Genomic DNA, 16,812 nt, shown 5'->3' with positions numbered 1-16,812 from the left:
ATACCTGCTGCAGTTTTGTGTCAGCCCCTGGACACAATTCAGGAGGTAGCTCAGAGCTGATATTTAGCACGTATGACCCTGCACCATCTTGATGGTGAAACTATTGAAACGCTTTATGGTAAAAATTATAGTAATTGTACTGTTGTTGCTTAGTCGCTTATTCGCTGCTTTGTGACCACATGGACTGCTGCACACCAGTCCTGTCCTTCACCATTTCCCAGAGTTTACGCATTGAGTCGGTGATGCCATTCAGCCATCTCATCCTCTGTCATCCCCTTCTCTTCCTTCAATATTTCCCAGCATCAGCGTCTTTTCAAATGAGTCGGCTCCTTGCATCAGGTGGCCAAAGTACTGGAGCTTCAGCATCAGTCCTTCCAATGAATATTTAGGGTTGAGTTCCTTTAGGATTGATCTTGCAGTCCAAGGGACTTTTCAAGAGTCTTACCCAACACCACAGCTCAAAAGCATCAGTTTTTTTTGCGCTCAGCCTTCTTTATGGTCCAACTCTCACATCCGTAAAGGACGACTGGAAAAACCATATCTGTGATTATACGGACCTTTGTCAGCAAAGTAATGTCTCTGCTTTTTAATACTTTGTCAAGTTTTGTTATAGCTTTTCTTCCAAAGAGCAAGCGTCTTTTAATTTCATGGCTGCAGTAACTGTCCGCAGTGATTTTGGAGTGCAGGAAAACAAAAGTCTGTCACTGTTTCCATTGTTTCCCTGTCTTTTTGCCATGAAGTGATGTGACTGGATGCCATGATGTTAGTTTTTTGAATGTTGAGTTTTAAGCCAGCTTTTGCGCTCTTTTTTCGCTTTCATAAAGAAGCTGTTTAATTCCTCTTCGCTTTTTGCCATTAGGGCGATATCATCTGGATATCTGAAGTTATTGATATTTCTCTCGGCAATCTTGATTCCAGCTTGTGCTTCGTCCAGCCTGGCATTTCACATGATATACTCTGCATATAAGTTAAATAAGCAGGGTGACAATATACAGACAGTACACTCCTTTCCCAATTTGGAACCTGTCTGTTGTTCCATGCCCAGTTCTAACTGTTGCTTCTTGACCTGCATAAAGGTTTATCAGGAGGCAGGTCAGGTGGTCTGGTATTCCCATTTCTTTCAGAATTTCCCACAGTATGTTGTGATCCACACAGTCAAAGGCTTTAGGATAGTCAGTGAAGCAGATGTTTTTCTGGAATTCTTTTTTCTATGATCCAGCAGATGTTGGCAATTTGATCTCTGTTCCTCTGCCTTTTCTAAACCCAGCTTGTTCATCTGGAAGTTCTCGTTTCATGTACTGTTGAAGCCTAGCTTGAAGGATTTTGAGCATTACTTTGCTAGCATGTGAAATGAGTACAGTTGTGCGGTACATTCTTTGGCATTGCCCTTCTTTGAGATTGGAATGAAAACTGACCTTTTCCAGTCCTGTGGCCACGCTCAGTTTTCCAAATTTGCTGGCATGTTAAGTGCAACACTTCTAACAGCATCATCTTTTAGAATTTGAAATAGATCAGGTGGAATTCCATCACCTCCACTAGCTTTGTTCGTAGTAATGCTTCCTAAGGCCCACTTGACTTTGCACTCCAGGATGTCTGACTCTAGGTAAGTGATCACACCATCTTGGTTATCCAGCTTATTAAGATCTTTTCTGTATAGTTTTTCTGTGTATTCTTGTCATCTTTTCTTAATCTCTTCTGCTTCTGTTAGGTCCATACTGTTTCTGTCCTTTATTGAGCCCATCTTTGCCTGAAAAGTTCCCTTGGTATCTCTAATTTTCTTGAAAAGATCTCTAGTCTTTTCCATTCTATTGTTTGCCTCTGTTTCTTTGCACTGATCACTGAGGAAGGCTCTTTTGTCTCTCCTTGCTGTTCTTTGGAACTCTGCATTCAGATGGGTTTATCTTTCCTTTTCTCCTTTGCCTTTGGCTTCTCTTCTTTTCTCAGCTATTTTAAAGCCTTCTCTGACAGCCATTTTGCATTTCTTTTTCTTGGGGATGGTTTTGATCACTGCTCCTGTACAATGGTACTCTTACAATTAGTTAATATAAATTTTCATATAAACTCAGTGGTTTGTGCTGACAGTTTTAGGACATTAGTACCATAGAATATGAATCTGCTCTTGTAACCACATCTGTGGAACATTCACGGCACGGTTTGGTCTGTGTCACTGAAGGGACTGTGGCTAAGTTGTCTGTGTTAACAGAATGCACATTGCTTTAGGAGAATCACCGCCTTAAAGTTTTGTCTGCCCGGTGTAATTCTTTTAAATCATAGCAGCAAGTGTGCAGTGTTTTTATGCTTATACAGTTAAGGTCGTATTATAAATATTAAGAACAACTATGTAAAGTGAAGAGATGACAAAATCTGGATAATTTTCAATATTTTTAAATATAGTAAATCTGAGTCTTGTTAGTCTGCAGAACAAAGAAGGAATTATAGTAGTAGTCAGTCCCAGCCTGGAACTTGTTCTGATGCTGAGCAGTAACCTGCACAGAACAGAGCTTGTTAAATATGTGATGTTGATGCCATGAGACCAGGAAACGGCTCAGTCTGGTGTCCTGGTCTTTGCTGAGCACCGTAAGGTATACTTTGTGTGCAGTCAGTCTCCTGCTATCCCACAGCATGTCACTGGTCACGGGATGGACTGGACTCTACAGCGCTCTGCTAGGAGGTCTGACATGGTAGGCGTCATACTGCAGACAGTCCCTTGGCGTGTGCAGTTACCTTCCTGACCGTCTCTGTGACACCTTCATCCCCTCTCGGGAACCACATGTAAAGTGCAAACAAATTCAGTCTGATTTACATAGAAGCAAATCATTACCAACAGGTGACTCATTACACTTGACTGCAGTCTAGTCACATACGTAAGTTTATGTTTTTCTAATAACGTGACACAAATACCGTTGATCTGGAAATATACTTTCTAGGAAGTATTCTTCCATGTTGGGTAAATGAAGTGTGTTCACAGGGATGCCTCATACTTCCACACCTGTTTTGAGGAACTGTGGGACCAACTAGTATCTGTCTCCGAGGGGTTCAGCTTGGATGGGCAAGAAAGCCAGAGGGCGGACACTTGTAGCCACGCGTTCTGGGAAACAAACTCACCCAGAAGGACAATACAGATAGTGGAGTGCAGTTTATTACACTGGCGGGCCCAAGGCAGCATCTCCCCCTAGCCAAGGACCCCGACCAGTTTTTGTGAGAACCCTATATACCCTAAGCATCCATGCCCAAACCCACCTCCCCCAGTTCCCTGAAACTATTCTGAACAAAGGAGAAGAAAGATACAAAGTTAACCCGTGATTCGTATGCCTTAAGCCTCGGTGGCTAACAGTGGACAGTTATCAATAGGCCTGTGGTCATAGCCCAATAAGCATAATAGAATGCACAATTCTATTCGGTTACACAGATAATTAGGGTATTCTTTTAGGCAGAGGGTCTAGGTATGAGCCCTGGGGCTTTTCCACCCGGGTGGTCTGGTTTTCCAGTTGGTATGTCGTTTCCGTAGATACTGGGCATAGAGCTCAGAGTCCACAGTCTGGCCCAAGATGGAGTCCTGCTTTCAAAATAGAGCCTGTTCTGTTTCCTTCATCATGAACAACAGAACAATCAACAAACTAATAAGACAGCAGTTAACAATATCATTGGGAGGGTTTGAGGGTAGCAGGTTAAGTGGCAAATTCAGGGCCAGTACAAGAGACAAAATTGCCTATGAGCTCATGAAATCCAAGATTTGGTTGAGCAGCTGACCTGCAAGCCTGGGCAGGCTTTCAGGGGCCCTGCTGCCCTCCTGGGCGGGGCCAGCCCGAGACCCCGGGTGTTGCCGTTGTTGCAGCGGGGCCTCACGACACCTAAAACGGGATGCAAGAGCCACCGTTTCTCACCGTCGCGTGTTTGCTCGTAATCCTCATCCCTGTTGCACCGCCTTCCTCCATGAAGCAGGAAAAATGTGCGTGTCAAGTCTCACCTGGACTTACAGGTGCAAGTGAGTCCTGGGACCATGTAAGTGAGGGAAGGGAGCTTGGGTGTGCACTGGGGGTGGCGGGGCCTTGGGCAGAGTGAATCAGGGTTCAGCCTGGCTCAGCCCAGCCTGGTGCCAGGGAGGGACGGAAGCTCAGGCTTTCAGGTTTCCCCAGAGGCCCGGCGTCTCAGACTGGCCCTGCCCAGGAGGGCAGCAGGGCCCCGGAAAGCCTGCCTGGGCTTGTGGTCCTGAGATGTCTTCTCCCCACGGCAGTCACTGGGCTCGGGGCCAGGAGAACGTTGGGTCTAGCCAGGCTCTGAGTCTCACCAGGGAGGAGGTGAGCAGAGCAGTGTCTTCTCGCCGGTAGGAGGATGGGGTCTCAGCAAACACGACGCCCCTGCTGTGATGATAAAGTCACTCAGGGCATTAAAGTGCTGGAAGATGTGTAAGTGCACAAACAAGTGATGGGAAACCTCCCGTCTGGAAAGAAGGTCGTCTCGTGTCTGTTCCGCACCTATCTGATGTAATCGTGTCTTTTTCTGTGTTGCTTTTATATCTTGAATCATTTTTGATTTTCAAAAGTTTCAATATCGAGATAAACATTCTCAATGTTACTGTGTACTATTTTCCTCGTATGACTAACATTTTTTCCCCATAAACCATATTTGAATATTCTACTCATGGGAGGTGCCTCCAGGGAGTCCTATAGTGGTGTTATATCCATGGTGTTATATATATAGCGATTTCCCTGAAGTTAGGAGTTTAGAGTCTTCACTGTTTGTTTTTTTTTCTGTTACAAATCACACTGGGATGAATCTCTTGATTCATGACCAAAATGTTGCCTACGTACCCTCTCATTACTTCTTTGGAATAGAATTCCCAAAGTGGGAGTTTCTGGGTGGGTCAGCAGCGGCAAACATTTTTCACGTCCTTGGCATGTGTTGCCATGTTTCTTGCACCTAGTTTGACTCTGACGCAGGTGATAGTTTTAAACATGAAAGGCCCGTATTCTCAGCTGGACTGGAAGAGGGCTGTGTGCGGGCCGCTCAGGATGCAGGCTGATCTGGCCTGCAGGACCGGCCGTGCCTTCTAGAATATTCCCCCCCTGTCCCCATGGCCTCCCCCCTGTGCTTGGCGCCTGCGGTTTTCTGCAGGTGGGTGTCCTCACCTGGACGACGTTGCTCCCAACAGGTTCCAGCCCAGCGAAGCCCATCAGTGTTCCCAACCCTTTCGAGCTGGTCCTCTGCCAGGGTCCTCCTGCCCTGGGTGGTTGGAGCCCAGAGAACAGGTGTGAGCCAGCTCAGAAGCAAAGGAAACCTTTGCCTTAAGAAGGGAGAGGCGTGGGCTTGCACCCCGGAGCCCGCGCTCCCTGGCCGGCCGTTCTTGCGAGAGGGGGATCCGCGCCCCGGCGTCTCTCACACCAGGACTTCCTCTGAGGTGACGAGTGCGAGGGCCCTGCACGCGGCTTCCTGCAGGCGAGTGAAACGGGGCTAAGCACAAGGGAGAAAAATATTTGGCATTTTTAATTACCAGATCCTCCTGGTATTTCCCGGGAGTTGGACGACGGCAGCAGGCTTCAGCCCAGGGAGCCCCTGACCCTCCGCTGACCCCCGAGCGCAGGGGCTGCTCCCGGCACCTTCTTTGGGGACACTGGCCTGGCATCTCGGGAGGCGGCTTGGGGCTCCGCCGGCCTCCCGACGGGGCTGGGTTTTGGGGAGAGGTGCCCCAAGGTGCGGGCTGGCTCAGCCTCCGGTCTGGGCGCTGCCCTGCCCCTCGGCTCCGAGAAGCTTCAAGCAACGGGCGCCGGGGGCTTCCGGACGCGTCTGCTGAAGGGGTCGGGTCCCCGGGAGCTGTAGGGCTGGGGGTGTCCAGCGTCCCGCGCCGCTCCACCGTCCCGAGTGACCGGGCTCCGGGGGTCGGGTCGGGGGCCGTGTCAGCTGCTCGGCCTTGCCCGTCCCCTCCCCGAGCCCAGTTTCCTCCCGGGAGGAGGTGGGGGCCACCGAGGGAAGTGGCTGGAGGAGGTGGGGGCCACCGAGGGAAGTGGCTGAAGACCAGAGGGGGCGCGTCTGTTCTTGTGCAGGAGGGACTTTGACACAAGGGGGCCTGACGCCAGGCGCCCCGCGGCGGGAGAGGGTCGCCGAGTGCCAGCGGCTCCCAGTGGGTAGATCCAGGCCCGTGGGGCGAGGGGTCACCTTCCCCCTTCGAGACCCGCCAGGGTCTCGTGCTCAGCCCAGGGCGTTGGAAGAGTGCCGTCGTCGGGATGCCGACTCGAGTCAGAAGGGGCAGCTTTGAGCCCAGGTCTCTGACAGGCCCCGGAACCAAGGGCGGTAGCCTGGCCCAAGTCACGCTCACCTGAGCTGTGCCCGGCACTGAGCACTCAGGGAGGGAGGGGTGTGAAGCACTCAGCTCGCCGGGGGCTTCCTCAGGCGTCCATCGGTCAGTAACTGCTGGCTCAGGGGTCACTGGAAAAGGGAGATCAAGGTCACCCTCTGGCTTCACAAACCTGCTCCGCGTCTTGTTTCCCGCCGTCTTTACAGAGTCCTCACTTTCCTAATTCCTGGGAATCTGAACCCACGTCACTGCGGTGTTGTCCTCATGTCCGCATCCACTGCGACCTCCGCAGTGTCTCCTGGCCAGGCGTCCACTGCCAGGACGCATTGCCCAGTGACCGCCCTTGCGCACTCCCGCGCGGCCCCAGCCAGCCCACCCGCCACAGGCTTCTGGGGCTCACGTGCCCTCCCCGGTGTCTGCAGCACTTACGAGCAGGTCTGGCTGCTTGTTACAGGAAACCCCAAATGACGGCAGCTTGGACGCTTGATTTCTCTGTCAGTTTGCAGGAGTCTGGAGGTGGTTGTTTCAGCGCGGCCGCCAGGCTCCGTGGTCTTAGAGGCCCAGGCCCCTTCTGTTACTGCCCCGCCACCTGTGAAACCTCGTTGTCCAGCATGGCTGCTCAAGCGCCAGTCTTGCGTCTGCATTCCAGCCAGCCAGCAGGACAGAGGACGGGAGAGTCGCATTCCTCCTTTTAAAGACCCTCTGCAGAAACTGCACACAAACACCTTCCAGGGAGCTCTCGTAGGCCGGAACCCAGTCCCTCGTCACACGAGGGCGGCTGGGGCCTGCACCACTGAGCCTAAGTAAGAGGTGCAGCAGGAAAAGCGTTCACACACGTTTGTACCCAGGTCGCCACGTCCAGGACCGAGATGGGGACTCGGTGCCTCCACAGGCTCCTTGCGTGGTCCCAGTTTCAAGACCGCCCCCAGGTACATACTGTTCCAGCCTCTGCCGTCGTCCACGACTTCTGCGAGTTCTGGAGCTTTGGGTACACGGAAGCGCTCAGCGTGGGACCGTGTGCGTCTGGCTCCTTCCAATCAGACGCGCCTGTGAGAGTCGCCCGCGTTGCTGTGTGTGCGTGACTTGCTCTCCTTAAGAATACTTATTTGGCTGTGCTGGATCTCCATTGCTGTGTGTGCTTCTTCGCTGCGGCGGGCGGGGGTTGCTGTGGTCGCCGCACGGGCCTCTCACTGTGGTGGCTGTGCTTGTCTTGGGTCCCGAAGCGCAGGCTCAGCAGTTGTGGCTACGGGCCCAGCTGCTCCGCTGCCTGTGGGATCATCACGGACCAGGGGTTGGACTCGTGCCTGCTGCACTGGCAGGTGGATTCTCTTACCGCCGAGCGACCAGGGGAGCCCCCAAGTTCACCTTTCTTCCTGGACAGCTGTGCCACGCGTGGTGAGTGCATGCAGTCCCTCAGCCGCCACTGTAGTCAGGGCACAGGAGAGCTGGGTCCACTGTGCCTCTGGCCAGTGCCCCCGCCCCCAGTCTCAGCTCCTGCCGACCAGGACGGGTTTTCTGTCCCCACGGTTTCACCTTCTCCATGCCTCCATACAAACACAGCCGGAATCAAGATTGCCAGGAGAAATATCAATAACCTCAGATATGCAGATGACACCACCCTTATGGCAGAAAGTGAAGAGGAACTAAAAAGCCTCTTGAAGCGAAAGAGGAGTGTGAAAAAGTTGCTCTAAAACTCAACATTCAGAAAACAAAGATCATGGCATCTGGTCCCATCACTTCATGGGAAATAGATGGGGAAACAATGGAAAAAGTGGCAGATTATTTTTTGGGGCTCCAAAATCACTGCAGATGGTGACTGCAGCCATGAAGTTAAACTATGAAGGAACTTTCCTTTCCTTGGAAGGAAAGCTGTGACCAACCTACCCCGTGCCCTGTCCAGGCCTCCTGGTCATTTCCCCAGATGTAGGGTTGCGGACAGGTAAACTCCTGGTTGAAATTTAAGACTCTGTCAACACTTTGGAAAACACGTCTGGCTGTTCCTCAATGACCAGATGACTAATGATTAAGTGTCAGCATCAAATGAGTGACTTATGGCTTAACTGTTAAATGTTCTTCATGTGAGTTCTCCTGCGTGCTTAATCACTGAGTCAAGTCTGACTCTTCGCAGCCCCATGGACTGTATCCTGCCAGGTTCCTCTGCCCATGGGATTCTCCAGACAGGAATGCTGGAGTGGGCTGCCTTGCCCTCCTCCAGGGGAATCTTCCTGATCCAGGGAGTGAACCCGCATTTCCTGTGTGTTCTGTGTTGCAGGCATGATCTTTATCTGCTGACCCAGGACATCCATGCTTAAATATAAGCCCCAAAGAATTGAAAACAGATGTCCAAACAAAAACTTGCACAGGAATGTCCATAGCAGCACTATTCACAATAGTCAAAAAGTGGCGGCAGCCCAGCAAATAAGGAATAGATAAATAGGAAATTCCCTGGTGGTTCAGATTCTGGGCTTCCACTCCAGAGGTCTTGGGTTTGATCCCTGGTCAGGGAAGTTCCACATGCCCTGGTGTGACTGAAAAAAAAAAAAGGTGGTCTGTTCTTTTGGCTGTAGCAGAAAGAAGTGAAGTGCTGACTCTTCCTACAACGTAGCTGAGCCCTGAAAACATGGTGCTTAGCGAAAGGAGACAGTCCCGGGGACCATGCCTTGTGCGAAGTGTCCAGAACAGGCCATCCTAGAGACAAGTCAGGTCAGTGTTTTCCGGGGCGGGGGGTGGGGATGGAGGAAGTGAAGGGGTGCCTGGAAAGTGTGTGTGTGGGGGTCTCTTTTCTAAGGAGCACGAGTGGGCTGACTTCAGCTCCTGTTTGTATCAGAGCACGGGAGCAGAGCTGCGGTCGGCAGTGAGGTCTGTTCGCCCTGGCGTCGCAGTCCCGGTGTCTTCTCCCCGTTGTTTCCTTCTCCTTGGGGTTTCATTTCAGGTAAAACATGTCCTCACTTGGTTGTGATGGCTGCACGGCTCTGAATGTACTGAGTCACTGCATTTCAGTGGGTGAGCGTTGCGCTGTGTGAATTTAATCTCAATAAAACCGCTACAGAGCTGCACTGGCCTGTTTCTTTTGCCGATGATCCGCCTGACTCCTTAGCAGAGGCTTGTTTTTTTTCTTTGCTGGAAATTCCTCCTTTTGATGCCCACCGGCCTGGGCTCAGCGGAAGGTGTTTCTGGAAGCTGGGCTTACAGTTTTCCGGATGCCACAGCCTAGCCGTGTCTTCCTCTCTGGACCCTGAGCTCCTCCAACTCCTCCATCCCGCCCCCGCTCAGCTCCGCCGCCTGCTGGCCATCCCGGAAGCCATTTGCGTGTCCCTGTGGCCTCCCTCCCCAAGCTGAGGGGTGCAGACTGATCGGGGACTCAGCCCTCTGCTTGCTTGGCTGAGGTGTAGGAATGGAATAGACCCTTCAGGACGAGGGTGGAAGGAGGAAAGGGAGCTGCAGGTAGGTGCTGGCGAGCCGGTGGGGGAGGCCAGCTGCCCATCCCGGCAGGGTTGGGCTTTGGCCAGCAGAGCCACGCCACACATCCGTCCGTCTGCCAGCTGTAGGCCAGGCCAGGGGCGCAGGGACCAGGTCTGCAGGGGACGCGAGGCCTGCATCCGGGTGGCTCGGGCCTGGTGGGCCTTCCTGGCGTCCTAGGGGATGGACAGGAGGGGACAGGGGGACCTCCTCTCCCTGCAAGAGGGTCTGGGTAGGGGTGGGGTGAGCTGGAGGGCAGGGGCTGGGGTAGAGGGAGGCGGCTGCCCTGGAAAACATGGTCTCGGGCCTTCTCCTAGACTTGCCGACGTAGAGCATCTGGGTTGGGGCCTAGGTCCCTAGGGTGCACACCCCCAAGTAATTTCTGTAACCCTACAGGCCTCGGTGCAAGAATTGCACTTTTAAAGGATGTGGAAAACACCCCCCCAACAGAAACCAGCAAAGACTGTAACTCGGACCATTTAGCCCACAGAGCCTGAAATGGTTGCCACTCAGCTCTTCACGCAGAGTGTTCGCTTATCACTGCTGTAAACCCCGAAGCGTGGGGGCCACCCCGCCCACCGAGTGCTTCCTCAGGTTCCAGCCTCTGCCCAATTGTCCAAGAAAGGCTGGTCTTTAGGGTGTAAAGTGAGGTGAGCTCAGGTTGGAGAAAAGTAAAGATGCGTGTGCCCCATGGGGACATGTCCTGGACACAGACAGGAGGTTGTAAGGTCGCTGCAAAGGAGCCTCAGTGTCGGGGAGCACTCTGTTGTCGCTGGCTGCCCTGGGAGCGGGCCCACATGGCGGGGGCGCGGGTCAGCTACCCCACTCGCCCCTCTGCCCCCACCCTCTGAGCCAGGGCGTCTGCCCAGCCTCGAAGCCTCTGTGTCCACGTTGCCCGCCGCCTGGCTCATCGCAGGCCCCAGACAACTCCCTGGAGGACTGACTCCCTCACTTCTCTCAACAGGGCCGTTCGGAGCAGCGCCCCGACGCCACCATGAACAAGTGCAGCAAGCTGAGTGACCAAGGCCGCACGCACGCTGACCAGTGGGCGCCAGGCCAGGTTAGTCCAGGGGGCTCTGGCTGCGTGGGTCTCACTCCAAACAAGGTTCGAGCAATGCTGTGACCAAACGACTACAAAATGTAAAAGTGACAGAGATTGTAGAGACCAGGTTAAGAGATGCCTGGAGACCCTGATGCCGGGAAGGACCGAAGGCGGGAGGAGACGGGGGCGGCAGAGGAGGAGACGGCTGGACGGCATCACCGACTCGATGGACACGAGTCTGAGTGATCTCCGGGAGCTGGTGATGGACAGGGAGGCCTGGCGTGCTGCAGTCCATGGGGTCGCAAAGAGTCAGACACGACTGAGCGACTGAACTGAAACACCCAGAACAGACAGACCCTGTGTCGCGCATGGCGGGGATCAGAGTCACTGAGGCCCGGGCACGCTCAGAGGGCACTGAGCCGCAGAGCCGCCCCCTGTGTCGTGTGCCCCTCCCTCCAGGCCACCACCAGGTCGCAGAGTCCTCCCCCAGACTATTCTTCCGTCTCACGTGGCCCTGTCTCTGTGTCATGTGGGGCGCTCTTGTGTATTTCCAGCCCGACCACATGGTGGTGTGCACAGTTGCTGGTTCGCTGCCTGTCTGCCCTCGGCGCTGTGTTTCTGAGGTTCCCCCCCGCAGACACGTGCCTGCTCTGATCTGATTCACTTCTGTGGGGTTTGCAAGCAGGACCGTGCCTGGACGCTCGTGCATTCTCCTGTCCTGGGCGCTGGGGCACTTCCTGACCCCACATTGCAGAAACCCTGCTGTCAGTGTGAGCTCAGGCCACTGGGCTCTGCTTCCGGGGGTGGGGACGACCCGGTGACACCACGCCGTTCCCCACGGGGGCTGCTCGGCCCTGCCTGCACATGCACCACGAGGGGCCGGCCCGGCCCACTCAGGCGTGAAGTGGCCCCTCCTTCCGGGTGGACTTGCTGCTCCTCGAATCCAAGAGGATGAGCTCCTTTTCCTGGTTTCCCGGCCCCTCCCGGCTCCCTTTCTGTGAAGCCTGCTCCCTTTCCCTGTTCTCCCAGGTTTTTTTTTTTTTTCTGCTCATCCCCGATGCGGGCTGTCTCCCTGAGGGTCCGAGCTGCTCCTGAGCGCAGCCGTCCAGGCGGTGTCCCCAGCAGGTGGCCCCCAGGCCTCCGAGAGGGAGCAGTCCTGCCTGGCGGCCCAGCTCCAGCTGCGGCCTCGCTGTGGGAAGGCTGCCTGGTGCCGCCACCAGGGGGAGCGGCTGCTCCACTGACCGCGCGTCCCCTCCGCGCGGGGCTCCAGGACCCGCCAGCCCAGCCCGGGAGGCGCGGGGCGGGCGGGCGCCCAGGAGGGGCCGCCCGGACAGCACGCGGAGTCGGCCCGCCCAGCCCGGTCAGGGTGGCCCCCTGCCCGCCACGCCCTTCCCGACCGGGGCCTGGGCACAGGCTGCCCCTTCTGTCCGCCTGCCCCAAGGGAGGAGCCCAGTTAGGGACACTTTGCTCCAGGAGGCGAATCACTCACACGACAGCTCGGGGGGTAGTGCCAGCCTCCTTAGTTGAGTCCCGGGGCCCTTGTTAGAGCCAACTGGAGGTCACCCCGCAGGCGAGGGGGCCCGTCGCTCGCTGACCCCGCGACCTCCTCCCGACCTCCTCCCGACTCCGAGGCCCAGGCTGCTCCCCGGCCCCACCTCTGGGCACTGGCCGCAGCAGCTGCTCATCTCAGGTTCCACAGTCTCTGCGGCTCCTGTCTCCCCCTCTGCTCCTTAGGGGTCTTCTTGATTGGTTCCGTGTCCTCTGGGGCTTCGGCTGCCCTGGGGACGGGACCACCTCCTGTCCTTGGCCACCCACCCATGTCCTGGCCTCTGGGCCTGTCTCCCGATGTCCCTGAAGACAGACCTCCCTGACTCTGATTCCCGCCCGGGGACTGCTGAGCGCCCCCTCCTCAAATGAAAGCTACCCTAAATCGCCGTAGGAGAAACAAAATGAGAGCAACGTTTTATCAGAGAGATCTTATTCAATGATTCATTTTAAAGCACTTGCTCACTCTAAAGGCAGTCAGTGAGAACGATGATGCTTCAGCGTCCCAATCACTCCCCCAACCCTGTGCCCACCCTTGCCCCCTGCTCGGCCCCAAACCATCCTGTCTCACACGGAAGAGAACCAGCAACGGTCCCAGTCTTATGAGCCCCCCCTGCCCAACGCACACTGGGACAGCCTTCACCTCAGGGCAGAGAGAACAGGGCAGACGGAAACACTTGAGGCCGGATTGCTAACTCTGTCCAGCAAGAGGAGGCTACTGCTGTCCAGTCTCTAAGTCGTGTCCCACTCTCTGCGACCCTGTGGACTGCAGCGCACCAGGCTCCTCCGTCCTCCAGCCTCCCAGAGTTCACAGTCACATCTAGACCCAACCAGTCAGTCCTAGAGGAGACCAGTCCTGAGTGTCACTGGAAGGACTGGTGCTGAAGCTGAAGCTCCAGTACTTTGGCCCCCTGATGTGAAGAGTTGACACTGGAAAAGACCCCAATGCTGGGAAAGATTGACGGAGGGAGGAGAAGGGGACAACGGAGGATGAGAGGGTTGGATGGCATCACCGACTCGATGGACACGAGTTTGAGCAAACAGCCGGAGCGCAGAGTTGCAAATATGGGCCAGAGGAGCCGCACTAGGGCTGGGTCATCAGCCGCCCACCTGGGCCTGGAGGGGCAGGGGACCTGGGGCCGGGGCTTCAGAGCATCTCAAAGCTGATGTCCATCTCCCCCTGGAGCCCCAAGTCCCCCTCCAAGGGGGGGTGTCCTGGGCACCCTGCTTTGGGGGATGCTGACGACGACGACAATAAAAGTAGCAGCAGCTACAGAGTATAGCCCGTGGTGCTGGCTCGCGGCACTGTGCTCAGCGCTTTCTCCCTCGTTTCCTTCCCTTCCAGCACGGGAGGAGAACAAGGCTTCAGAAAGATTATGCTGCCAGGACCACACAGCGTGCTGAGGGGCAGAGCTGGGACCGGAGCCTGGATGCCAAACCCAGTGCATCTAGAAAAGTACGCGACCTGCCCACGGGACCCCCCACCGTCCAGGGGAAACTGGCAGCTTCCACTGTGGTCATGTGGGTGGAGCAGGGGCATCGCCATGCTGGACACCCAAAGACCACGTGTGTGCTGGGTGCCTGGGGCACACCTGCAAGGAGACAGGTATGAGCTCGCCCTCTGACAGTCTGGCCTCAAGACAACCCACCCTGGGTCTCACTGGCCCCCTTTCGTGCTGACAGAAGCAGGTTTCCAGATTCCACGGACCGGCCCCTCCTGCCTGGGTCAGCAGCTGGGATGTGGGGACATGGGGCTCCAAAATCACTGCGGACCGTGACTGCGGCCATGACACTAAAGGACGCTTGTTCCTGGGAAGAGAGGCTGTGACAAATCTAGACAGCGTATTAAAGAGCAGAGACAGCACTTTGCCAACAAAGGTCCGTCTAGTCAGAGCTATGGTCTTCCCAGTAGTCATGTATGCATGTGAGAGTTGGACCATAAAGAAGGCTGAGTGCTGAAGAATTGATGCTTTTGAACTGTGGTGCTGGAGAAGACTCGAGAGTCCCTTGGACTGCAAGGAGATCCAACTAGTCCATCCTAAAGGAGATCAGTCCTGAGAGTTCATTGGAAGGACTGATGCTGAAGCTGAAGCTCCAATACTTTGGCCACCTGATGCAAAGAACTGACTCACTGGAAAAGACCCTGATGCTGGGAAAGATTGGGGGCAGGAGGAGAAGGGGACGACAGAGGATGAGATGGTTGGATGGCATCACCGACTCGATGGGCATGAGCCTGAGCAAACTCCGGGAGTTGGTGACGGACAGGGAGGCCTGGCGTGCTGCAGGCCACCGGCTCACAAAGAGTTGGACAGGGCTGAGCGACTGAACACCAGCAGCACAGCCACACGGCTCTGCTCCACAGCTGTCTCTGTCCACGCTGGTCTCCTGCGGGAGTTAGAGGGGATCCACTGACTGTTCCTGCTTAAGCAAGAGTCTTGTGCACGTGAAACTCTTGGGGAGTTGGTGAAGGACAGCGACCAGAACGCACTCTTTGGATGCAGTGTGCTTCCAGAAGCAGAGATGACGCGTGGAATAGATGGGTTTCCGCGGGCTGTTCAAACAACATTCCTAGATTATGTTTTGGGAGAAGGCTGTTTCCCGATGCTGCTCAGCTGTGACTGAAGCGGGCAGCTCCGTCCTTACCCTCCGGCCTTGGGGAAGACATTGCAAAGGCTGGGTCCCCTGTCTGCATAACCCACGTGCCCTGCAGCACCCAGCACGCACTGCTCTGCTTGGGGGCCACTGCGCAGGCAAATGCGCGTGTCCCGGGTGATGGGTGTGTGTGTGGACCCCCTGTGCCCAGTGCCTCCTCCGCGGACGCCACAGGAGGCCCCCGGCGACGCTGGCCTCAGCGCCCCCCGTCCTCCTCCGCCAGGTCCGCTGGTGGGGGGATGAGGTCGCGGGGGTTCATGCGGGCCACCAGGCAGACGTCATAACTGTCGTGCATGAGGACGTTAACAGCCACCACGTTCCACTGGTTCTCCCAGGGGTCCAGCTCCAGGACCTCCTTGCAGATAACCTCGTGGCGATCTGAAAAGCAGCAGAGAAGGACGGCACTGAGCCCAGAGGCTGTCGCCACTGTCGCACAGCTTCCGCTAGAAGGCGCCGTGCACCAAAAGTCAGCTAACAAGCAGGACCATCGCACCGCGGAAGCCACCGTGCTCCTGACATTTAAGGAGCCAGGAAAGGCCAGGTGAGACCTCACACTCAGGCGTCACTCGGACAGGCGGTGACCGAGCTGTGCATGCCCGGTGGGATGGTCCCCCCCAGTCAAGCGTTTCGTACACCCCTCACCCCACATGGTCCCTTGCGTGTTGAGAACACTTAGTAAATCTCAGGCACACAATGCAGTGTTGTTTTCTGTTTTGTTCTTTTTTTTTAGCCAAACAGCTTGTAGGATCTTAGTTCCCTGACCAGAGATTGAACCTGGGCCGTGGCTGGGAAAGTGCCCAGTCCTGACCACTGGCCTGCTAGGGGGCTCCCAGTACCATCAGCTGCAGTCCCCGGCCAGGCCTTAGATCCCAGGACGCCCTCACCTTGGAGCTGGAGGCCTGGACCTTCCGACCAGCGTCTCCCCGTCTCCCCTGCCCCCCATCCGCACTGTCCACTTCCGTGAGTTTGGCTGTCTCACTGAGACCACACGGGGATGGCTTTCGGTCTGGATTGTCCTGCTTAGCACCGTGTCCCCCAGGTTCACCCTTGTGTGGCAGTCACGACCGTCTCTTTGTGACCCCAGCGACTGTAGCCAGCCAAGCTCCTCTGTCCACGGGATTCTCCAGGCAAGAGTACTGGCTGCTCTTGCAGCCTCCTCCTCCGGGGATCTTCCCGAGCCACTGAACTCTTGTTTCTGTTCTGCTCTGTTTCCCCTTCTTATTTTTGGGTTATTTGAATTTCTCTCTTTCTTTCTTTTGCTTTCCTGGGTCTCTGTTGCGGTGTGGGGGCTTGTCTAGTCCCCCTCTTTCGGAGCTCAGCAGTTGCAGCTCACGGGCTTAGCTGCTCTGAGGCATATGGGATCTCAGTTCCCCGATCAGGGATCAAACCCACGTCCCCTGCAGTGGAAGGTATATTCCCAGCCACTGGTCCACCAAGAAAGTCCCTGGATTGCTTGAATATTTTAAATATCCCATTTTAATTTCTTTTGAGGTTTTAAGCCTCCGTTTTTTTCTTTGTTAAATTTTTTTTTTTATTAAGCATGTTCTTTGTCCAGCTATTTTTAGTAGTTGTTCTAAAGATTGCAGTACCTTTGAACAGACTGTTTGCATTTATACCTCATCACCTAAGTGGAGGCGGGCGCTCCTGTCACTGCATCTGGACTCTGCCTTGCCACCCCTTTCCACTTAATTGTCACCACAGGGCCGGCCCTCTCTGTGTGGCACTAACCACGCTGCGAGCGTGATCGGACGGACAGTGCCGATTTTCCCCATCACTGCCACTCACGTGCGTAAGAACGGAAGTGGCGGGAACGTCGTGCATC

The 16,812-nt window shown here is 55.2% G+C and overlaps 2 protein-coding genes across 4 annotated transcripts in view; one reads left to right on the top strand and one right to left on the bottom strand.

Moving 5' to 3' along the window:
• Positions 1-2,569: 2,569 nt before the first annotated feature.
• KBTBD12 (kelch repeat and BTB domain containing 12) overlaps positions 2,570-16,812 on the bottom strand; it is a 60,039-nt gene continuing 45,796 nt past the window's right edge. Inside the window, exons 6-7 of one of the 3 annotated variants that reach the window (XM_055413434.2) lie at positions 6,314-6,423; positions 5,238-5,430 (exon numbers count right to left, since the gene is read on the bottom strand). In XM_055413434.2, coding sequence (XP_055269409.1) covers positions 5,377-5,430; positions 6,314-6,423 — 164 coding nt within the window. In that variant the 3' untranslated portion in view covers positions 5,238-5,376. Of the gene's footprint in view, positions 6,424-8,988; positions 15,369-16,812 lie in introns of those variants that run through there. The other 2 variants (XM_055413431.2, XM_055413433.2) reach the window with 2 other exon arrangements.
• On the top strand, positions 8,859-13,950 carry LOC148773963 (uncharacterized). The gene is made up of 4 exons (XM_088831880.1): positions 8,859-8,995; positions 9,120-9,224; positions 10,716-10,811; positions 13,684-13,950. Exons 1-4 carry the CDS (start codon positions 8,948-8,950, stop codon positions 13,948-13,950), a joined length of 516 nt encoding a protein of 171 aa, XP_088688006.1. The 5' UTR covers positions 8,859-8,947.

This window comes from Moschus berezovskii, chromosome 24 (genome assembly GCF_049115385.1).
Source record: "Moschus berezovskii isolate FMDL1 chromosome 24, NW_MosBer_1.0, whole genome shotgun sequence".
Lineage (NCBI taxonomy): Eukaryota > Metazoa > Chordata > Mammalia > Artiodactyla > Moschidae > Moschus > Moschus berezovskii.
This window is presented reverse-complemented; position numbering and strand designations above follow the sequence as displayed.

What these genes read in the sequence shown, in the direction of transcription:
- LOC148773963 (XM_088831880.1), top strand. Translation starts at nt 8,948, where the DNA reads ATGCCTTGTGCGAAGTGTCCAGAACAGGCCATCCTAGAGACAAGTCAG. An exon ending in CCATCCTAGAGACAAGTCAG is followed by an intron (nt 8,996 to 9,119) that starts GTCAGTGTTTTC and finishes TGTTTGTATCAG; the next exon opens with AGCACGGGAGCAGAGCTGCG. An exon ending in TCCTTGGGGTTTCATTTCAG is followed by an intron (nt 9,225 to 10,715) that starts GTAAAACATGTC and finishes TTCTCTCAACAG; the next exon opens with GGCCGTTCGGAGCAGCGCCC.